At 38.7% G+C, this 24,236-nt stretch overlaps 1 protein-coding gene across 4 annotated transcripts in view; it reads left to right on the top strand.

Annotated features, from left to right (window-relative positions):
• The window catches only part of LOC101845005 (sperm flagellar protein 2), a 95,958-nt gene that overhangs the window by 55,271 nt on the left and 16,451 nt on the right, over positions 1 to 24,236 (top strand). For 3 of the 4 annotated variants that reach the window (XM_005100422.3, XM_005100423.3, XM_005100419.3), the window contains 11 exons: positions 4,050 to 4,166; positions 4,643 to 4,757; positions 6,504 to 6,657; positions 8,340 to 8,550; positions 9,586 to 9,600; positions 14,663 to 14,858; positions 15,233 to 15,322; positions 17,108 to 17,246; positions 19,974 to 20,073; positions 21,182 to 21,289; positions 22,727 to 22,855. In XM_005100422.3, coding sequence (XP_005100479.1) covers positions 4,050 to 4,166; positions 4,643 to 4,757; positions 6,504 to 6,657; positions 8,340 to 8,550; positions 9,586 to 9,600; positions 14,663 to 14,858; positions 15,233 to 15,322; positions 17,108 to 17,246; positions 19,974 to 20,073; positions 21,182 to 21,289; positions 22,727 to 22,855 — 1,374 coding nt within the window. The remainder of the gene's footprint in view (positions 1 to 4,049; positions 4,167 to 4,642; positions 4,758 to 6,503; positions 6,658 to 8,339; positions 8,551 to 9,585; positions 9,601 to 14,662; positions 14,859 to 15,232; positions 15,323 to 17,107; positions 17,247 to 19,973; positions 20,074 to 21,181; positions 21,290 to 22,726; positions 22,856 to 24,236) is intronic. The other variant, XM_005100421.3, reaches the window with a different exon arrangement.

Below are 24,236 nucleotides of genomic sequence, written 5' to 3'. Positions count from 1 at the left end.
CTGATAGAGCTCAATTTAATGTGTCTTTTGAATTTTGAGACAATTAATAAAGCAAGGGAAGAAAAGAACGTTTTATTTGTTTTCTCTTTCAGGGAAGACTGGGATAGAATTTTGAAAATCATTCTTGCGCAGACTTGGTAATCATTATTAATGACATTATGTATGACTTTGGGCCTTGTAAGTTATTTATGTAGTAAAATATACTCTAGTTCTCTGTTCAGGAAAATCTTTACACCATAGGGTATCGTGACTTTTCATTTAATGTTACTTTAATATGGGTGTAATTGTATTACTTATAAAGGTACAGACTCAGTATTGGTGGTTGAAAGCTGTAAGAGGTTTTTCATTACACTGTTTATAAAAAGCAAAATATCCTGTTTTTTTACGTGTGACTCGCTAAAGCACAGATATTTCCTGCCAAATGGCTTATTGCTTTTTCACTATTGCAGACAAGTCAATGAAATGTGTAATTTGTCAGTATAACAGACGGGTCAATGAAATGTATAATTTGTCAAAATAACAGACAGGTCAATGAAATGTATAATTTGTCTGTACAAAAGACAGGTCAATGAAATGAACATCTTTGTCAGTATCCATGCTGTACTATATCAAAACCCAATTGGCAATAGCACAATGGAAAAATGAAATAATAATGGAGTTAGAAATGATGAAATAATACATTTTTTGAAAGAGAATAACAAAAGAAATGTGAACAAAAACTTACCTCAAAGCTTGAATCAGTGCACTCTAAGTCATGTATTTCTTAAAGGAATAAAGTAACAAGCGATTATGCAACCAAGGTTTAAAAAAGGTGTATATAACACACTGGGAAAATTCTCTTTTTTTTTTTTCTTTTAAAATTATTGAGAAAAACGTGCTGTTACATTGATAGGAACTAGTTCAGGTATACTCTCACCAAATTTGGTCAAATTTGGTCTGGGATTTGAAATCCATTGTTTATTTTCAAGATGGCGGCCGTTTCCATAGCAGCCGCTGTAACTATGTAAAAATAAAAGTATGTATCAAGAGATTTTTCTATGCCTAACTTATATGTGTACTTAGATTTGATCTCGGACAACAAGCATAGGAAGTAGACCTTGAGGTTCGCTTCTCCCTGTAAGGACACATACGTGTGGAATAAAAAACAAACAAAATCTTCTGTAAGTCAACAACCAAGCAAATAATGAATTACATTTAAAAAATTTTACCAGAAAAGGAGAGAATTATGGTTTATGAACATGAACAAAAGATACTGTAAAGCTCACATTCTACAAATCTGTACGAGAATTTGGTCCCCAAAGTATTTTAGAGACCTGAGTCAGGCTACCACACTGATATCCCTTTTGACCTCTTATATCAAAAGCAGCTTAGTTTTCAAAGAGAGAGTGTTTTCCAGCATTTTGTCTCAAACTTATCAACCACCTGAGTGTAAGCATTCAACAATGGGTACACATACTTACAGTGGTTAATTTTTAGTTCTTGACCTTGAAAGTTTGTCTGTCTCTGTCTCTGTCTCTGTCTCTGTCTCTGTCTCTGTCTCTCTCTCTCTCTCTCTCTCTCTCTCTCTCTCTCTCTCTCTCTCTGCCCCTGTTTCTCTCTCTCTTCCTCCCTCTTTTTGATTACATCACACGCTCTCCTCTCTCTCTCTCTCTCTCTCTCTCTCTCTCTCTCTCCATTCTCTCTCCTCTTCCTTTTTCTTTCTTTAGAAGGGATCTCCCCACAAAAAGAAACCAACACACACGACATAGATTCACAAGCAAACACGGAAAATAGACACGAAATGAAATGAGAGTGTACACTCCTTCTCAGGTGGTACTTCATGTACATTCAAAAAGGAAAAGTCAGTCTTATCGTCTCTGTACTAAAATAAAGATGAGTCAGAAACAGAATTAGGTTCCATCAATACAAAAGTAAATGAGGTGGTTCCATTGATAAATATAATTATCCAATAGGTTATTGAATAAAAAGTAAAAAGTAGTGGTGACTGTTAACAAACTGTAGCAGATTCCATACCAGGCTGCAATCTGCAAGTGAATATTGACATCATATACTATTCTGGTACCAGGGATGTGTTTTGTCCAAGACAAACTAAGACTCACTAAATGAGGAGTGCCGTGTCCAACATGACTAATAAAGCGACGGAAATGCATCACTCAAGATCGTTTCTGGGTTTGAAAGAGAAGCTTGGGGCACAACAATACTAAACATGTTAGCGGATCAGGCAGGGATACTTTGTTGTCATTGTCTAATGTATAGGCTAATTTGGAGAAAAGATATCAACTTTTGGGAACGGCACTCTCATCAAAATGCCTCTAAAGGTAATTATAAAAAATATGTTTCAAGGAAACATAAAGTATTATCAATTCATCAGATAATATTCAAGTACCCCCAAAATGTATAGAGTTGGAAATCGATGTTTTGACTCAAACAGCATGTTTTGAAGATGCCTGCCTTCTCTTAAGACATTGTTTTACTACAGCATTCATAGTGATGTTCTAATCATGTAAATGTCATTTTTCAAACAATTGGAATGTGGACAACCTCATGTCCATGAACACATCATTTCTGGTTTGCATTATGTAGAGCCATTTTCTTCTGGTTATTGTTATTGCATCTTGCTCATGAATAACCATCTCCCTACCTTCCTTTCCTCACTGACCATCCATTTAACTAAAGCTATTTCCAGTCGATATTTTAATACTTATTCTAAGATAAAATACATCTGTATTGTCCAAATCCCGGCACTTGGGTTTGGTGTTTCACAACGTACACCCACCCACAAACCTATATACACACCCAACCGCCCACCCACAGACACACACCAACACACACACACACACACACACACACACACACACACACACACACACACAAACATGCACACACACACAAATACACACACTCGCATACTCACAGGCATGCACACACCCATATACACTCACACTCTCTCACACACCCTCTCCTCCACACACATCTGTGCACATACCCATAAAATAATACAATGGTGTGCTTGGCTTGTACTCACAAACAGGCTCACAGTCACATGCATAGTATAGGTGAACAATAGTAAGTTGTAAACTTTTATAGTGTTAAACTAAATATGTACTCAGTATTGTGATTATAACTCAATGAAATTCTGATATTGAAAATATATATTTGGCAACTTGGAAACACATGTGTCACTTTTCCCATAAAACTACGACAGCTACAGATCTAGAGTTGAAAGTTGGCAAGTACCTGCAAAAAGATAGATAGGTCCCCATGAGGGAGCCCGATTTCTTATTTATTAATTTCCTGAATTTCAAAAAATATATTTGACAAAAATTTCTCGTCCTTCTTTGGCCTTTGTGATAATTCCATTGAGAAATGAAACAAATCTGCGTAGCTGTCCTTCACAGCGGAAATGCTGGAAGTGACATTTTGCGAGACGTATTTTGTTTTGAGAGTATACATCTAGACCCTCTAATTTTTTGCATCTCTCAAGATCTATTGCTCCATTCTAGTAGAGTGTAAATATAGTAGACCAATGACTTTCAGTTGATGTTTATGGACCGATCATTCCTTTCATCGAAAAGGGGGGCCCAGCTAGTTGAATGTAAGCACAGAGCAAAATAAACACACCTGGTCGCCACCAGTAGCTTCTATACCATCAACATTATGTTTTCTTACCTTTTGACCAATGTAGCTGATTCTGAATGCCTCACTCTGCCTCAGGTCTGTCCATTTTGGCATGTTGTCTTTTCACCTCACTTCTGTACTTACTTCTCTTTCTCCCTTCTTGCTCTGTGCCCAGCAGGATTGTTTTAGCAAGCCCAGGTGGCCATGAAATGCACCCATACTACTTGCAGTTTCCTTTATACTCAGTGAATGTAAAATAAAAACGTTTTAGACTTCAGTCAGTGAAAAGTAAAAATATTCCTAAAGATCACTCACACATAATTTTAAAAAAGTTCAATGAAAAGAGAAAGTTTTCCTTTCAATCAGTGAAAAGTGAAAATTTTCCCAGTTGTCTGTTAATGAGAAGTTAACATTTTCATTATACTAACCAGGCTGAGGTGGACAGACTGCAGGATACGGTTCGCCTGCTGAAGGACTACTACCGAGGTATGGATGGACAAGTGCCAGATGCTCTGAACCCTGACTATGAAAGATTGCCACTTATTGAGGTAAGTATCTCAATGTACAATAGTGGGGGCTCTTCAACAAGAGTGCTTGAGTAATTATAAGGGGATAGAACATGCCAGCCAGCCCCTTGAAAATGATGAAATGCATTGGAAGAGTACTTGTCTGTTTCTTCTTCGGCTGCTGCATGAAGGAGCGCTGCAGCAGCAACACCCTGGAGCATCACGACTCGGGGGAGGATCTGCCCCTGTCTAGAAAAAAGTTAAAAAAGAACATGCCAGCCTGCTAGGTGCTTAAGCACTATCATTCACATATATATTTCCATCTATATCAAGAGCCAGTTGCTATATGTATCAATTGCAGCAGAGTGATCTGAGAAATAATTTTTTTGATTTGGTCAGCTACCTTTTAGAAGGCAACGTCTTGCGATATGACAGCTTTTATTTGTATCATGCAGGGTCATAGCAGCACTGATGCTGTCATTGATATTTTTATTGCCCATTGCATGGCTATTCCTCAGCTTCCAGTTGAGAGACCTGAAACCCCAGAGGGTGCTGGGAGTGAAGGAGCACAGTCCCCTGTTGACGACTCTAGGTCTGACAGGTCAGCTTCTGCCCGGTCCAAGTCACCCAAAGGTAATGAGCTGTGGAAAATGGGACCATTTCTCAGACTTTTCCCCTTCTTAATCCTTGAAAAGATAGGCACATTTCTCAGGTGCCCTAAGTTCCACTTTTGACAATGAGCCATTGGAAATGGAAGCTTTTTGACACGGACCCTGATACCTATTTCTACTCATAGTTGTATTCTGAGTCAAACTAATTATGATGATTCGTGTTTTCCTCTATCATTGAGTTCATTTTCATGGTTCCTTTTTGCATTTCTTATCGGCTATCTGGGAGTTAACATAGAGTGCTCTTCTCATATGTTAGAGTCCCAGGTTTTATTTCAGATTCATACAGATACAGTCTTTTTTTTTTAATGCGGATTTTTCTCAGACTTTTCAGTGAGATTTTTCAGTTCAAGATGAAGAATCCAGAGAGCCAATATGCACTTAGTTCGCAGTAAAGATGCCTTGGCAGTTGAAAGTTTAATTAACTCTTTCGCTATGCATTATTTTCGGCTTGTGGACGAATTTTTTTCGGGAGGGTGAAATGAGACGGTGACAAGTGCTCAGTTCACAGGTCTTTGGGGCCACAAATTCAAATAAACATCAGCATATTATATATTAAGGCAAGTGAATAGGTTTTAAGATGATAACAATAATTCCATATGCCCAAAAATTGAAGAGCGCCTGATTCCACAGCGTCGTGACACATATTGTTATGTTTTATTTTGAAAAGAGTGGGTTAATTGGGGGGAAAAGAGGGGGGGGGAGGAAGATGCATGTCCTGGTCAGTAAAAGGGTAAAAATACAATTGTAGTAAATGAAATACTGCAGCAATTGTCCAAGACGGCCACTCATTGTTAAAAAGAAAAAAATAATTGTCTTAGACAGGTGGATGTTTTGAACAGTGTCATTACAATATGTAGAAAAAATATGAATGTAAGAGCGGGTTCGACAGTATTTATATACTGTTTTAGCAGAAGACCACTGATAAGTGAAAAGATTGTTTCTTTGCCCACTGTCTCAAGGTTGGGAGCCCCAGCAGTGGAACAGTTAAATATCCTCAAGCTCTCAAATATTGTTAAAGCATTGTCAGGCATTGGTCAGGACTGGATAATCCTATTCCAGATAGTGACTTTCATCAAATTGTCCATAATTTTGTTGTTGTGTGATATCATCTATCTTATTCTATCTTACTTTTCATTATGTCATGTGCTATCATTTGCAAGACATTCATGTCATTGCAACCAAAATGTCCTCCATGGAAAAAATCATTGTTTTTCTCTGTGCTCCACTTTTGTTGTTGTTGAAAGTTTAGAGGCAAATATACTCGATGGTCTTGAGAAAGTTGGAGGATCAGGAACCTTTATTCTTCTCCTCCCAAGCAGATGTGCCATTCTACGTTAGAAACGGCTTTTTAGGTGACCACTGGACCACCAGTAATGAGAACACATTGCGTCTAATGATCGCCAGAGAGTTTGTCTTGAAAAACCACCTCGTTTCCCATGGGTCAACTGTGGCGTTTGCGAACTAACGATTACTTTCTGAAGGAACTGGGTCGTTGGGGGACAGAAAGGGCCAGATGTGTCAACGGCCACTGGGAAGAAATCATAGTGTTTAGTGACGCCTGTTTATTTTTTTATCTTGGCTTCTTTGGCATGTTTGTTTTTTTCCTAATAACCATAGAAATACTGTCCAATATTTACTTTTTCTTTCATTTACAAAGATATGCTTTAATGAATATCATACATGTTTTCCCTACCTTTCTTGTATCAAGGAGGACGAAGGTCGAAATCTCCCAAGGAACGGGCCAAGTCTCCTAAAGGTTCAAAATCGTCTAGGGCTGCATCGGGCAAGAAGAAAAAGGGTGGTAAAGAGACACCTCAGCCAGAAGTGCCAAAGTCATCAGAGGGTATTGGTCGCAGAATTGTGTAAGGAGCTTTTGTACTTTTTGTGTTTTCCAGTGTCTGAAAGTTTACTCCACAATATCCAAACAGTAGGTGTTATGATTTGCTTTCACTGTCCTTTACAACCTTCAGACTGGAACCTTTTTCTTTGTAATAAAAATAACAATAACAGCAATAATGCTATTAGTAATATTAGTGATTACTAGTCAGGTCAGGCTATTCCTTCCTACGACCCTTGCTTCTAGTAAAATTAAATCTAGTACTACCTGTTAGGGCTGGGTAGGTACTGGTACCCAGTACTACAGTAGGTGGTGCCAGTACAGGCACCAGGCCTCCAGTACCGGTATTGGGAAGGTGCCGACACCAAGTGATTATCACAGTGGGTAATGTGCCCTTGAAACTAAAGCCCCAGTTACTGTGCAGTGTGTAGAAGCTGTGACATCGGATGCACAGCGCGTAAAGTTAAAAATTGACAACCAATTCAAAAAAACACTTTTTGTTAAAGTTAAGCGAATCAAATATGGCTCATCGTGGGCAGTTTTGCTTACTTTGATACACTGATTCGGAAAATAAAATCAAATTTCAGCAGCGATAGTTTAAAAAAAATTTTCTATTTGGTCTCAAACTTTAATCCTTCGCTGCTGTTAATTTCAAAGGGATTCTGTGTCCTGGCTTGTCTCTCTCAAATCTGGTGCAATTTGCATTTGACGGCTTTTGACTCCCTTGTCTCACTTTACTGCTCCCCAACCAAATTTTAAAAAAAAATTACCAATGACCAGCGTGTGGTGCAGTAGGCTTGATAAGGGGAGGGGACTTATGAAAAAGAGATGCAGCAGGCAAGACACTAGACGCTGAGAGCCTCTGACATCATCTTATCTCAGTCCCAGTACCAGTGTTGGTAAAGTACCGGAACTCAATTTCGCTAGTACCGCCGAGCACTACTACCTGTTGTAAATGATGCTACAGCATGGTGTCAGCAGGTGGTTCCCTAGAAGGTGCAAGATGCCAGGGCAGAGGGGGGTCAAATGAGCCCAATAACCATACTTGTATTCTAAAGAAAAGTAATATTTTGCTCTCAGTGACTCATGCGTGTCCATTTTCTTACTTAGCAATTGTTGCAAATTATACTACATGTGAGCCTACTCTTATTTTCGTACTTGCATTCTAAAGAAAAGTAGTATTTTACTCTCAGTGACTCCTGCTTATATGCACTATTACTCCATATCCATATGTTATATCTGTTTATCTTCTTTTCCAACATGTAATGAATAACCATCATTGTATTGATGTAGGTCTCTTGACGCAAATAAATAATAGATGCCTCCAGAATCTCTTTTTAATTTTTAACTGTTCTTTCATATGTGGGAAGTATAACTAGGGGGTGGCCTCTAGTGGGCTGGGGGATATAATATATTATGTAGACCTGCTGTATGCCTGTCAGGAGATGCAACTCATTTATATAGGTGGAATGACACCTATATTTCACCTTCAGAATAGATGCCGACCGTTCAATAAGTGTATCACCTCTTTTTTCTTTCTCTTCATCTTCCTTCTTGTTAACTCTCAGTCTTGGGCTAATTGCCACAGTTTTTCCATTTTTTAAAATAAGCTGTTTGTATCTTGTAGGAATGTGTGAACTTGTTTGAAAATTTAAAGTATAAAACTACTGTGAGATAGGAATCACAGCTGAGGGTTCTGTTCCCCAGCATCCCCCTTGTTCCTCGTCGCCCCATGTCCCCAGACGCCGATGCCAAGACAGGAGCCACTCCCAGCAAGGACAAAAAAGACAAAAAAGGCGCAAAGAAAGGAGGCACTGAAGAAGTTCCAGGGGCAGAGAGTCCCGCTCCACCTCAGGATCTTGATGAGAAGTTGATCTTTGATGGTTTCACCTTTGCCATCAATGCTATCTCACAAATGGTGGGTAAAGTGAAAGTGTGAGAAGCATGACTGAAATTTTTGTTTCTCTGTTCTTTTTCTTCTCTTCTCCTTTCTTTTTCCCTTTTTCTTGTTCCGCAGTTGTCTTTTCTCCCCCCCCCCCCTGTCTTTTCTTCATCCTTTTCCTGTTTCCATTTTGCCGTCTACGTCTCCTTTTTCTCTATCCCACATTGTGAGCATCTGTGAAAGTCCTGATACCAATGTGCAAACACTTTCAGACACACTGTAACATTATATTCATGCACTCTAAATGGTTTTCTAACGAAGAAAATCTTGAGAAAGCTACAATTTTGATATATTGCAGATACATTTTTGTCTTGTCATCAATATGCATGGTATATTTTGATTTTGTGGTGTAACTCTTCCAGCATAAATGTCTAACCTTTCCTTGTGATATCTTGACTTGCAAAGAAATAAGAAATAACTGTTGTTAGGCTTTTTGCTACCACTTGCCATGGATTGGAGTTAAATGCAGATTTGAAAAAAATTTCTTTAGGCCTAATCGAGTAACTTTGTCTTTTACTGTGGTGCTGTATTCCGCTCAGCTCGTTGGCCCCGACAGGCAGGGCTGAAGCAGTCAGCCTCCAAAATGCTCTTAAATTAGACACTAAGTGCATAAAATATGTCAATCGTTTACACCAAAAAAAAAAGTAAGGAAAGAACTTGAGCTTTTCTTGACATTGATTAACAAGGTTTACAATTACCAGAAAGGAAAAAGTAGTAACCCACAAAGGAAACAGGGAAAGGAGATAGAGAAGTTAGTTCAGAATGGTGAAAATATTTTAAAATATTAACTATAACTTTTTCATGTCAGTAAATACAATTTTTATTTGTCTTGGTTGCTCTTTTGAAGCAACATGCTTTTTAAAAGTTGGCTCAGAATATTTCAGTTGCTCTCATACTATCTCTATGCTCAATAAACATGTTCACATTTGTCTGAAATCTCTAGTTTTGAAACTAGTGTGTTTATTTTTTTAAAACCATATTCTCTTATGAATATATACCTTTTAAATCTAGGTATCTGAACTGAAGGTAAATATTAAATGTTGTACAGTTCTTTCAGTATCCATTTGAACATGGCTTCATTGTAGACCTCGTCACTTTTGTTGTGGAACTTGCTCCTGCAGACAGCTTTCAAAATGTCTCCACTGCCATTGCTGTGTAGTGCCTGCCACCAATTTATTCCTTTTCAACTATATAGATATATATAATAGATATATCTCACAAGGAAATGAAGCAGCCATGGTGAAAAGCCTGTCAGAATGATTTTGTAATAACATGAAGCTTAAAAATCTCGTGAAAATTTTATCCACTTGTTGATAGGAATAGGAAACTTCTTTTTACTACATATGTTTTTAGTGTGGCGATTTCAGGATTACTTCTGAGTAAAATCTTTCAGTTCTTTTTCATTAATTTTGAACCCTACTGATTGTCCTTCCCTCCAATATCATATTTATATATATATATAATTATATATATATTTCTCTGTCCTGTTGTTCATTATTTCTAGTCTTGGTGACTCTGAAAATGAATTTGATATTATAACAGCATTTGATGTGAACATCTTTCAGTTTCAGTGTCCTAATCCATCCTTAAGTTCTTCTCATTAACTTTCTATGATTTTCGGAACCATCCTGATTTTGACTTTCTCTCAGTGTAAAAAGCAGTTTCCTCTGTGTATCTGTGACCTTGACGTGTTATTGCAGTTTTTGTCTTTGCTAAACAACTTCCATATTTTTTATATTGTCTTCATTGATGTGAAAATTCATAGTGTTTGATTAGCTTCCAATTTCTTTTCTGCTTCCAAATAGAATGTAGAATATGGTCAAAGTAGGTTGATCTTACATTGAGTGCCAAGTTTTGCTTAAATAGTGTTTGCATTAGTTTGCAAATAGGTAGGGTGTACACGTATTCACTTTCCTTGGTGTATGTATAATATGTATGTCATGTAAGTGTGTGTGTGTGTGTGTGTGTGTGTGTGTGTTGTGTGTGTGTGTGTGTGTGTGTGTGTGTGTGTGTGTGTGTGTGTGTGTGTGTGTGTGTGTGTTAGTCCTACAAAATCTTTTTAGTGTGTATGTGTTATAAACAGTGTGGGCTTTGTTTGGTAGTCAGTTCTGTTTTGATGTCCTTGTAGGCCTATGTTTTTGTTTTTCAAGAACTTCTAGATTGATTTTATTGCTTTCTGCCAAAGGTGTCTTTTGAAAAATAGCTTTTTTTTTACTGGAAACGTGAAAGAAAAAAGAACAACAATGGTTTTACACTGAAATCAAAATGTATCCTTGAAGCACAGCAATTAATGGTCTTTTCACTTTCGTCATCTTGAATGCTTTTAAGGAAATAGAAACTTGAAATGCATTCACCCTATTATCATGTTAAAGGCCTTGTAATACCCACTCACAGAGCATATCAATTAAAAGCTAAACGAATTCTGCATCATCTGACATTTTAATATTTCATCTATGTTAAGTGTAGCAACATTGGCTAAAAACGTATGATCTAGACCAAAGCCTAGCTCGTAGAGACTTGTGTGTGAAATATTGTCAAGGAGCCACTGAGTGGACGTGCTGTGGGCTATGCATAGCCTAGTGTGCAGTTCCGATGGCCAGTTCACTGGGAGTAAAACAGGGTAAATTTACAGTTGGTGGATGGTGGTGTAAAGGCACAAATACTATGTTTATATAGGGGATTATGGCAAAACCTGGCGGTAAGTGGGGCTGGCAGTACAACGGAGGGCGTAACATCGAGGTTTGACTGTATAAATAAATATTATATAGGCCTGTTATGTGTGTGTGTGTGCTTGCATGCGTGCATGCGTGTGTGCGTGCGTGCCTGTGTGAATTAATGCATGTTTGATTTGTGTTGTACTTTGTGTGATATTGTTGTGCTGTGCGATTTCTTTTCTTGTGTTTTGCATTTTATAGAAAAAGAATTGTGTGAAGAAAAGGCCTACTCATGAAAATGATGAATCTCAGGATACACAGAAAACTTTATAAATGGATCAAGTTTTTCCTAGCGGTTCGAAACATCGAAACCAAGGTGAACAATGCCCACTCCTCAAGAGAAGTACTCAAGGAAGGCCTACCCCAAGGTTCCTGTCTGAGTTGCACCTTGTTCCTGATCTTCTTCAATGATGTAACGAAGGTGCTAAAGTCTGACAAGACTCTCTACACTGACGATCTTGCTCTCTGGCAGACACACCACAGCATGGTAGTAGGAGCAAGCAAATTAAATGAAGAGGCTCCACAATTACTGTCAGAAATGGCAGCTCAAAATAAACTGCTCAAAAACCATATACACCATCTTTACAAGGAGCAATAAAAACAGCCAAAGAAAAACTCCAACTAAAGATAGGAAATGAAAATGTCCCCAAAGAAGAACAACCAACATAACTAGGAGTCAAACTTGACCAAAGTCTGCCATGAAAAGCCAAGTGGAGAGCATAAAGAATAAGGCGAAAAGAAGACTCGAACTTTTAAAGAAACCCGCAAGCAGTTCATGGGGATCAGACAAACTCTGAGAACTCTATACCTTGGTTATGTCCGATCTTCCGTGGAACACAGCAATAGCCTACTCGCAATGTGCAGTACAACTACTTGCAATACCCTTGGCAAGGTCCAAAATAATGCCCTTCGTTTCATAAATGGTGGCATGAGATCTACACCTACTGCCACTTGTGAAATTCTGTCAAATGTTGAACCCCTTGGAATTCTCAGAGATAAAGCAGTTTTTGAGCTCCATGAAAGAACCTAAAGAATGTGGCCCAACCCCCCAAACAGGGAATTAGTATAAATATGGAAACCAAAGAAATGACTTCAACAAAAATCAATCATGCATCACATCACAGAACTAATGGAGAGTCACCATCTACCACAAAACAGAAGACAAACCAAAAGAGTCAACCAAAACCTTCCTCCCCACATTTCTTTGGAAAAAAACAATCAGACACACTTGCCAAACGGGGATCTAGACAGGAACAACCCAACATTCCAACTTCATACAACACTGCAAAACAAATCATTAAAAGCAACAGCAAACAAGATTGGATGAACAGATGGGCCTTGGGAAAGAAAGACAGAGCAGTTTTCAAACAAAACAGAAGAGAAACCTAAAGAGTCAACCAAAACATTCCTCCCCACATTTCTTTACAAAAAAACAATTTTAACAACATTTCTCAGAGACAATAGCACAAAATCTTCAGACCCAGTGACACTGATGCTAGAATCACATCAAACAATCGACAGCTATCCAGATGACTGGATACACGTCTATACAGAGCCTGCGGACAAAAACTCGGTCGCCTCCGTTCCTGTCTGAATCCAGGGGTTGATTGGCATTCGGCCCGGAGCTGTACCTGTTCCGGGGTCTGCAGCACTGCGTAGAGGTCCCAATAATGCAATAGGCTCCGCTCCCAATGATTCCTGTCTGGCGTGTGGCACAAGTCCTGACGACCTGCAGCACGCACTGTATGAGTGCCCGCGAGACCGGGCCCGGATGTACTCTGGACGAGGCCACAAGAGGTTGCCGCTTACCTGTCTGCCTGCGGCAGACTGCCGCCCTCCTGACGGAGGCCAGCCAGAAGAAGAAGAAAAAAACCCTGTCTATACAGACGGCTCAGTATTCAAAGGCACAGCCAGATATGGAATTCTAATACAGTACCCAGATGGAAGTTCAAATGAGATCTCTGCAGCCTGTGGAGAAAAATGCAACAACTACGATGCAGAAATTATGGCAATTGAAACAGCACTATACCATCTCCTCACAGTTTTTGACATTCATCCAAACAAAATGCAGAGTGTTGTGATTTTCACTGACTCACTATCAGTCTTGCAAGCGATAAAAAATGACCATCATCTAAACCAAGACTTGACACATATACTGTTTGGCTACCATCACTCAATAACATCCTGTGGCATAAACCTGGTGATGCAGTGGATTCCCCGAAACTGAAACATACCTAGAAATGACAGATCAGACACACTTGCCAAACGAGGATCTAGACAGGAACAACCCAACATTCCAACTTCATACAACACTGCAAAACAATCATTAAAAGCAACAGCAAACAAGTTTGGATGAACAGATGGGCCTTGGGAAAGACAGGCAGACCAGTTTTCAAACATATGACCACTACAAAACAAAATGATAATATCAACCACCAACAGAGAAAGAAACAGACCACGATCTTCCACCTACAAACAGAACACATGCTGCTCAACTTTCACTTGAACAGAATAAAACCAGAACTTCCCCTAGTGTGTTCTTTGTGTGACTATGCATATGAGACTGTGGATCATCACTTTTTCCACTGTACAACTCTAAAGGACATCAGAGCTACACTTCTCCCTCCGAGAACTAACATTGACAACTCACTCTGTAGAACATTACAGCAACTGCAGCAAACCTGCACTTATCACTACATGGCATTGGACAGAAGGGCAAGAGCCCAGCCTGTTGCTGGAACGATAACAACAACAAGAACATAGAAAAAAAATTAGACATAAAATTAAATGGTTGGGTAGTATGTCTTGTTTTTTATTAGTAGTTTATCTTGAAAGAAGAGTAAATGTTATACAGATATTTTTCTAAAAAGTACTGTCGAGCTTGCCGTCTGTTGCGTTGTTCTTAGATTATATATAATAGCACTGCGTAAAACGATAACCTGTACAATGCAGCCAATTTCATCTACCAACAACAAAAAGAAACCCTGTTAAAGTTGTATTTATGTGAGTTGGTGTACAAAGCAGGTGGAGGCAGTATTTGCTAGCAGCAAAAGGGGTGGAATTCTAGATTTTTATTTCATCATTATGTTCATAGCAATTGCAAAGTAGGTCACTGAAAGAATATATGTGTATAGCAAAAAATTACATTAATATCAATTTGACCAAATAAAACCATAACCCTTTTGAACATGCTTTGGTAGCAGTTGATTTTGAAGATACTTTGGCATAGTCTTCTCCTTTTTTATTTTCTATTAAATTGGATCACTAATTTGATCCGGGCAAAATGTGGCCATTTTTAGGATGACTAAGAAATGCGGTTTGATTCAACTCATTGCTTTAATAACTTTGAATATTGCTGTATTTCTTTTCTATAGATTCAAGCAGAGATGCAAGCCCGAGAAGCCGAGGAGGAAGCAGAGAAGTTGAAGCAGCAGGAGCTTGAGAAAGAAAAAGAGAAGAACAAGGGAGTTAAAGGTGGAAAGGGAGGAAAGAAAGGAAAGAGCCGTAGTCCTTCTCCCAAAAAAGGCGGCAAAGGAAAGGACTCTGAAACTTCCGGTACTCCACCACCAGGTAATCCAAAGCTTTTTGTTAAAATGTTAAAATACAGGGTGCATTATTTTACATATATTTATTTATCATTAAGCTATCTATAATTCAGGGAAATCCTGTTGGAGGTTCAAACTGCAAGATTGATTTGAGAAGTTTCATTACATTTTAATCTCTGTTAGATTTTTGGGAAGAGTTGAAGAACCATAATGTTCTGTGCTTGTCAGGAATGGTGCACCAAAAATTCCTTGTGTAGTTTCTGTTTGGTAAATTGATCTCGACCATTCTCATTATTTTGTTTTGAATAAATTTGAAATGTGTTCCATCTTGTGTCTGTATCAAAGTAGATGCACTTTACAGCAAAGGTTTTATGTGTACATGTTTTTATACTCTACCAGCTCCATCTGAAGTGAGTGAGGAAGAACAGCAGAAAAAGTCAGCCAAAGAGAGAGCCAGAGAAGAGTTTTATTTTTCTATCCAAGAAGAAGGTGAGAAAATTGTTTATACCTTTTAAAACAAGTGGAACTTTCTTATTGAAGTTTGGAAGACATACTAGAATCTAAATGATGTTGATTTACCTTTGTTTTAACTCATTGAACGAAAAATTCTGTCTCATTCTAAGTGAGGCGGGGACTCAAAACACCTCCTCCACCTTTATTGTTCCCTTGTCTGATCCAAGCCTGACTATGGCTGTCAACTCTGTGGATCGGCAAGACCTCATATCTTGAAAATGCTAGATCCTGTACAAAGGCCTCCGCCTCGCCCTGGGGGCTTTTTTCACTTCTCCTTCTCCAGTGGAGAGATCCCAGGTAAAGGTCAACACACCATCCCTGAAACTTAGATGAAAATAACTATCACTACACTACAAAATACAACATAGCTCAACACCCGACAATCTAGCACTCGGCAGTATTTTATAAAGCTCATCCAGACATAATAAACAAATAGCGACTATATTACATGTATCCTTTTGGCCTCCGAGTCCTTGAGGACCTCGAAAACATTATTTTTTTCAGAGAAAGATACTGAGCAATTTTTTCCAGACCTCCCTCAATAGCACCTCACCAAGGCAAAAGTAAACTTAAACCTCAACCTCATAACACAAAATAAATCATGCACAGACGTAAAATAATTCAAAAGTTCATGCAAAAAATCATCAAACGATACCTGAACACAGAGAAAATATCCACATTTGGCTCTAAATAGGACTCAGATCAAGTGTAGGTGCCACTGCCCTATCCACAAAAGAAACCCTATTCAACAGAGAAGGCTTCATCCCAAGGCCTCCAATTTTGCTGCGGATGCCACTGCCATTGACATGGATTTGGACTCCGTAGAGACTTCACCCGGATCATCCTTTCTCATTCTTTCCGATTCCTTGTCTTGCCTCACTTCACCCACCAATCTTATTCCTTTAAACCCCAAATACTCTTTGACTGAACATGGAGAAGATAGTGTTTGCATGGCTACCTAGCCATGTAGGCATCCGACGAAACGAATAGGTGGATCTTTCAGAGAAGGAATCCTTGCCCTTCCTGTTGGGATCAACAGTCAAAAAAGAACACCCTCCCGCAGACAGACTTTAAAAATAAGGTCAAGAACCATACCTCCAGTCTGTGGGAGGAACATGGAGTGAACATTTAAATATAAACTCTGCAATAAAGTGACCAAATTGGGCCCACTAAAACCTACGGGTCTGTCCAGAAGAGACAACGTTATTTTCGCTAACTAGACTGCATATTGGACACATCTCTCTGACGGATGTTGACAGGTGACTAAAACATTTAATTCCATTTTTTTTAAAAATATTGACCAAGGCCAAAAACTAATAGCATTTTCATAATCAGCGCACTAAATTTAGGCAGATTCACTTGGAGAGCGAATTTTGATGCTGAATTGTTGTGTTCTATTTTAATCATACTCTTCAACATTACACATTGTATTGTGTTCACTTGCGACACACTACTCCACTGAAGATCTATCCATATTGCCAGAAATCTGCAAGACAAGGGTGGAAAGCAAACCGGCGAAAAGCGTTTTGAGTCAGGTTGTAAAAAAAAATCAATTGCATCAAACACTAAAAATCAATTCCGGGGTCAATGAGTTAATATTATTTTTATTATATATATTCCTCACACACTTCACTGAAAGCTATCATGTATGATGATATGGAGTTATGCTCATGTGTTGGTGACTGCAAAGTTATTTGCACATGATGAAAACTTTTTTTTTTGTTCAACTAATTTTCTTGTACTCTAAATTTGTGCATGCAGAGCAAGCTTCCAAAGTTCGTTTGGATCTGATCCGTCAGCTTGCCTGTGCTGTTCTTCAAGATTTGAAGAGCAAAGGAGAAGATGCCTTCAAAGACATGAATGACTGGCTAGGAGCAAGATTTTTGAAAGAGATGGAAAGGTATGGAACATTTGTTGTTTGTTACTTGTTTGTTTTTTCAATTTTTTTTCTTTGGTATTGAACTTCATTCTTTTACTTTTACCTCACCTGTTATAATCGTGACCTTGTCCCAGATCTCAAGTGAATACGGCTTTTAGAAATATATCACAAATACATACCAAAGCCATCTCCAAAACCCCAGAAGAACAATGTCTGGTTCTCTGGAAGTGTGATAATGCTGTAAAAAAAAGGAGGCAGCATATCGGAGAGCCGTCGACAACAGCACCCCTGAAAACAAAATTAATTGCTTAATTAAAAGCTCAAGCTGAGGCATGTAGATGCTTCAGGGAGGGTAGAAGAAAATCTTTCCAAAAATATATCATATTCCAAATCAACAGCAAGACACCACTCAACAAAGTATCTAAAATACTTTTTTTTTTAATTTTGAGTAGACGCGCACACACCATCCAACATGTTCAGGGACCATATGACCCAACAGCAGAAACTCAGACAGATATCTCAAACACAATAGCTACATCTCTCTCCAAAAATTCGTCCAAAATAAACAACAACACCGCCTTCCAAAAAATCAAAACAAACAGAGAACAACAACACCTAAACTTCCATTCAAACAACACAGAAGCCTACAATGTACTCTTCACATTAGACAAACTTACATCATGCACCTCGGACCTAGGCAATACAGCTCCGGGTCCAGACGACACCCACAACCAGATCATTTGACACTTACCTACAGAAACACTCACACTTGTTCTAAATATACAATGATATGTGGCGGTCGCACACCTTACTGGAGTCTTGGCAACTGGCCTCTGTATTTCCAGTTCCCAAACCATCAAAAGACCACACACACCCATTGAACTACAGACAAATCGCCTTATCGAGCTGCCTATTATAACTATCAGATATTTTTATACTCGAGACCTCTGCCGAAGGAGGCCACAAGATTGCCATCTTTATCAACCTAGGGAAAGCTTTCGACACAATCTGGAAGTAGGGAATTCTTAGAGATCTACACAATCTCGTCCTACACGGTCACCTCCCCGCCTTCTTTGGCAATTTTCTGCAGAACCGTTCCTTCCAGATTCATGTCGGATCCTCCCTTTCAGATCCCCACCAACAGGAGGAAGGTGTTCCCCAAGGAAGTATCCTTTCTCCTCTCCTCTTCGAAATCAAAATCAACTCTATTTTCCAGACTCTTCAAAACAAAATAGCCAGATACGTCGACAACTTTCTGATGTGCTGTCGTTCCAAAAATCGTCAACTAAGTTCTATGGAAAGGCAGATGCAGCTGTACAAGCTTGAAAAGTTGGCAAACAATATTGGTTTCAAGTTTTCCCCGTAAAAGATTTCTGTCGATCAGGCAGACGTGTACTGCAGCTGGATTTGACACTATACGGGGAAATGATTTCCGTCCAGGACCAAGCTTGTTTCTTCAGAATAATCTTCGACAAAAAATTTACTTTCATTCCACACTTAAAAGACCTTCGTGCGAGGTGCCAGAAAGCCTGAAACGCTTCAAAAATTCTTTTTTATCCGGATTCGAGTGGGGCGGGGACTCAAAAACATTTTCTCTACCTTTATTGTTCCCTTGCCCGACCCAGGCTTCACTACAGCTGTCAAGTCTGTGGATCAGCAAGACCCCCACATCCTGAAAATACTAGACCCCGTACAAAACCAAGAACTCCGCCTCGCCCTGTAGGCTTTCCACACTTCTCCAGCGGAGCGCCTTCCGGCTGGGGCAAACATACCATCACTGAAATTCAGACGAACGCAACTCTCACTACAGTAAGCAGAGTTCAACACCAGAAAACCCAGCACACGACTGCATTTTTAGAACACACCCGGACTCAAAAAAGAAATTTTAAATCAATGACAAATTCATCAAACATTTCGGCCTCCTTTGAAAAACTCAAAAACATAGATTTTCCCCCCAAAAAAGACATTAAAATTGAACAACTTCTTTTTGCAGATAGTTTTTCTCAAGTTTCCTTTGCCTGCTGAGATCATGTTTAAGATTAGTAAAAAGCAGAGAGCTTTTTGTGTTTAACTTTTCCTAACCTCCAATTTATTTTGTAAGTTTTGCACAAGGTACGTAAATAATGTTAAAGTGCCCTTAAGGCCTTCTTTGATGTCAAGGGTGAAAATTGTTCATCACTTAGGACTTGTAGAGAATCAGAACCAAAAATTCCCAGACAAAACAACCACTTCAGGTCAAACACACACCGTCTGCACTCCTTTAAACGTCACCTGGGTGCAAAATTCAGTAGATGAGCCCCATGATACATCTGTCCGTAGACAATGTCTGCAGCAAGGATTTTCCTACATTTCAACGGTTCGCATTCTCAAGGCAGATCTTCATCTATGACTGTACCAATTTCCCGTTTGAAGCTATCAGAGGATAGCAATGTGTTCATGATTCCTCGATCGTCTAGAAAAGCGTGAAAATTCCCTCTATACTCTATGACATTTGGTTCCTTGGCAGAGCCCATATTCACCTTTATAAATGATTGTTCATAACCCTCTTTCCCTAATATTTTATTTATACATGCAATAATCTCCTTCATTATGGTGTACTTATTTTTGTTTTTTAGGATAGTCTAGTATTCAACATACTTGTGTCACTTTTTTATTTGCTGTGATCTTTTATAGTATTGAATCCTCTTTTTTTTAAAGTAGTGCGTCTCGAAAAATATTAAAATGTATTTACTGAAACTTGGTCTTCAGCATTGACCAGATGGCAGAGGTCACACGGAATGCAGTCGAGAACCGTGAGAAGATCAAGTACACTATTACTCTTGATCAAGACAATTTTGTTTTGGATGAGGTAATTAAACTCTACTAATAATCATATATATATGCACCTATATGTGTGTGTGTCTGTGTCTGTGTCTGTGTGTTTATAGATAGACAGACAGTAGGCAGGCAAGAAGAAAGAGACAGACAGACAGACAGACAGACAGACAGACAGACAGACAGACAGACAGACAGACAGACAGACAGACAGACAGACAAATAGACTGATAGACTGATAGACAGATAGAGAGATAGATAGATAGAACTGGAGCAAAGTGTATGAGCAATATATTGAAGTCTGTGGAAATTTTCAATACATTTTAAAAAACTGAAATTGAAATCTGTACTACATAAAGTAGACTATTCAGTTTTTAAAGAAGCCTATCTAGGCCTGAAGCTTTAAGCTTATAGTGCTAGGAATATTTTGTACAGTCTTCCTGTGAGCAAAAATCTCTTTCAGTTTGGGTATAGCAATCTTGTTAGACGAAAAAAATGTTATGTATAACCAAAAAAGGATTATCATTGCCTTATATCCATGCTCTACAGCATGCTCTAGGCACTTTACAAGTATTGTTACCCCAACAGACCCCCAAAAATTCAAAAATATTCTCAGCTTCCTGGGAAGCATACAGTGCAAGTTGCAGATTTCAAGCGCTCAAACACTAACAAATTGACAAGATCTTTCTGTCTAAAGCCAAGCTACCCATTTTCAGACGAGTGAAGTGAGAAAAATCTGTGTAAAGTGCCTTTCCCAAGGACACAACTTTGATCCCATGATGGGATTCGAACCCACAACTTTATGGTTACGAGTTTGAGAGCCTAACCACTAGGTCACCGACGGATGATAAATCATCGTCGTCATCATCATCTTCACCATCATCATCATCATCATCATCATCATCATCATCATCATCATCATCATCGTTTCCATTATATCCATCATCCAGTTGCTACCTTGGGAAGCAAAATCTTGAGTAGTTTTAGTAACCAAAAATACTTTTTGTTTGTTTTTTCATATTTATTGACTGAAAATTACTTGAGACTCTCCTTTCCCCCTCTACAATTTCTACAATGATGATGATGAGGATGAAGGGTCCTGCTTTTTGACTGTGAAACTAATTATTTCTGATTGTCCTTAGGATCTGAAAGTGCTGAAGACTCCGAGCCCAGCCCCACCTCCTCCACCAACAGAAGTGGCCTTGTCCGACCAGTTTACTGTGGCTCAACTCCGCAGCCTTTATGAGCAGGTAAGTCTCAACTGTCATACAAAACAACTCATTGTAGTCAGCAGAGTACTTTCATGAAACAGTAGAGTTTGCTCTTGAAAAAGTCCATTGTTACGTCTTTATTTTTGTGAAAGTTTCTAACAGCAATAATACGTGTAAATGACATTTACTAATTTAGACAGAGACTAGCATTTACTTCCAAAGAAATTTTAACTTTAACATTTTGTCCAAAGTGGAATTTACTGTGGGCCTGCTCTATTATTTTGTGTCCATATACACATATATATATACAGTAGTCGTCGCTTAAGAATACTAAGAATCCACCGCTTAAGATCAGGATTCGCTTAAGATCTTGCTGTTTGAAGAAAACATGATTTTTCCTTCACAAAAGTCACCCCTGTTATCCTGCTCTGAAGGATTACATTCAGATAAGATCCCACGTCATTTCAGACCATAGTTTTCAGAACAAAAACCTTGGTGGATGCAGCTGATCAACCAAGCAGTGAAAACTTGTGATCATTGTACTGCCTGTTGTGTCCCAGATCCTTCACTCTCGTGAAAGTGATCACATGCTCGTTGTAAATCTTGATGAAATGGTACAGTGTTTGACCCAGATGGGATCACACTAAGTTGTAAACTCGTTGCCACGTTTATTTTCCCCCAAACTTGTACTTGCACCTGAGCTTTCTACCTAAACTTACATCACAAGCTGGGTGGGTCGGGCCATTGAGTCTGCATTAATCGGGATCACATCAAACTGTGAAATCTTCCGTGCTTTTGTTTTCCTGACCATTGCAGCAGCTGCCTTTTCATCTGAATATGTTAGACAGACTGAATTTTATTTGTGTGGTCTCAACACAAAAGACAAATGTGGGAGGTACTCGGTAAGAGATGGAAATTTGTACTTTTTAGTCAGGTAAAGCGGGGGAAGAATGTGATTAGCAATGTGATTGGCATAGATCTTGAGAGTCACGATTGGATAAATAACAATTGCATGCCTCATGCCATTGTGACTGGTCATCAAAGTTGGCCGCTCTTGCTTTTTCTCTTTTATGGTCTTTTGAGGTGGTTCTTTCATTTTTTAGTGTTTGTTTTAAAAAAATTAAAATGCTTGTTGCTTAGTTTTTCTTACTCTGTCTTTTCGGATAAAGCTGTACATAATTTGTATTTACATTTGTAATCCAGGAAATGGGCTTTTTTACTTTCTTTCCTCATTAGTATTTTTTCTTTGATCATGTTTGAGGATGTTGGAAGTTTATCATTAAAGCCTATCATTTATAGTGTACGGGAAGCATTGTAGATTATTCATGGCAATTATTTGAAAGCTATTATGTGATACTTTTAGACCAAATTTATAGAATTGTATTTGTTTCTTAAGTTTTTTATAAAATTTTCAGACACTGTTTCTCTTATTAAACTGAATGGACTGTCAAATATTCCCCTTCACTTTCCTCATAGTTCCGTGCCACTGCTCCGACGGGCATCATCTCAAGCAAAGCTTTTGTTGAGATGTTTGAGAATCTAGTGCTGGTCACTCAGGGTATGGAGTCTCTGCCTGACATGTGGATGCAGCTGACCCCATCACAGGTATTTGCTTGATATGTGTTTCTTTGAAGTAATGTTTGCTGTAAGGGTAGCTGTGCCCAATCTCAGGTTTGTCAGCTAGTAGTTGGTATTTTACCACTGTTTGTTTTTTGTTTGTTTTAGTCGAGATCTTACGGCGCTTGCAACTGCATAAGGTCATATATGAGTGCCAGAAGATTAGAGGTGTTATAAGAGAGTAAAAAACATAAAAAAGAAGAAGGGGAGATAAGGACGATAGATGTTTGAGAGGAAAGAAGAAGCAAACCTCACCAGAGCACCCGCCAACCACCCACCTTTACCATTGTAAAGCCGTACTTCTTTTCTTTGTTGTCTCTCTATTGTTTCGTGTCTGTCTTGCTCTTTTCCAACTGAATGAGCTCTAAATGCACTTCTCTGTAAAGCAGATGGACAAATAAATCAATCTTATCTCATACAAAAAATGCTGAAGCCACGAGAGAAATCCCCTTGCTGCATACATCCACCAGCGGAAATAAAGTCTTCTCTGTCAGAATTGGTCTCATTGACCATAGCAGAAGTCCCACGTCATCTTGACCCATTTTTTCTTTTTGGCATAAGAAATATCGTCCAAATGCAGATGATGTATTCATCATCGTCAGACGCTGACAGACAAACTGTTATTATTACTCTTTATCAACGTCATCATTATTTGTATTATTATCATCATCATCATCATCATCATCATCATCATCATCATCACCATTATCATTGTAAACAGCAGAGTATAAAAAAAGGGTTAAGACTTGTAGAATTTCCAAGAATATTTTATATATAGGTTCAAAGTTTCGCCCAATCAGGGGCTTCATCAGGAACATTAAAAAAAATAATGCTAGATCTAGACCTAATGACTACACTAGCTATAGTAACCAAAGTCGTGCGCGCATCTACGTCACCATGCTAAAAGGTGCGATAAACAAAATCGGAAAGACCAGAGAAAGGGGAATGCTATGGCAAGAAGTGGTATGGATATAATATATTATGTATATATACCGTCAAATCATGTTAATAGAAAATGTAAAGGTAATTTAAGTAGTAGTAGTGGTAGTGGTGGTGGTTGGGGTGATGGTGGTAGTAGTATTAGTGGTAGTAGTAGTAGTAGTAGTAGTAGTGGTAGTAGTGATAGTAACGGTAGTAGTAGTCGTGGTAGTGGAAGTCGCAGTAGCAGTAAAAGCAGCAGCAGCAGAAGCAGCTGTTGTTGTTGTTGTTGTTGTAGTTGTCGTAGTAGAAGTAGTGGCATATATCTAAATGTGGAAAGAAACTTTTAAAAACTTTAAATTCGCCACAGGTAGGAAACTCTTGTTCGCTAGAATCGAGCTCAAAGATCATCATCGTACAAAATTGTCTCACTTCTTGCCTTTCTACCCCC

The sequence above is a fragment of the Aplysia californica genome, unplaced genomic scaffold (assembly GCF_000002075.1).
Source record: "Aplysia californica isolate F4 #8 unplaced genomic scaffold, AplCal3.0 scaffold00247, whole genome shotgun sequence".
Classification (NCBI taxonomy): domain Eukaryota; kingdom Metazoa; phylum Mollusca; class Gastropoda; order Aplysiida; family Aplysiidae; genus Aplysia; species Aplysia californica.
The sequence above is the reverse complement of the archived record's forward strand: the minus strand, read 5'-3'. Positions and strand labels throughout refer to the sequence as shown.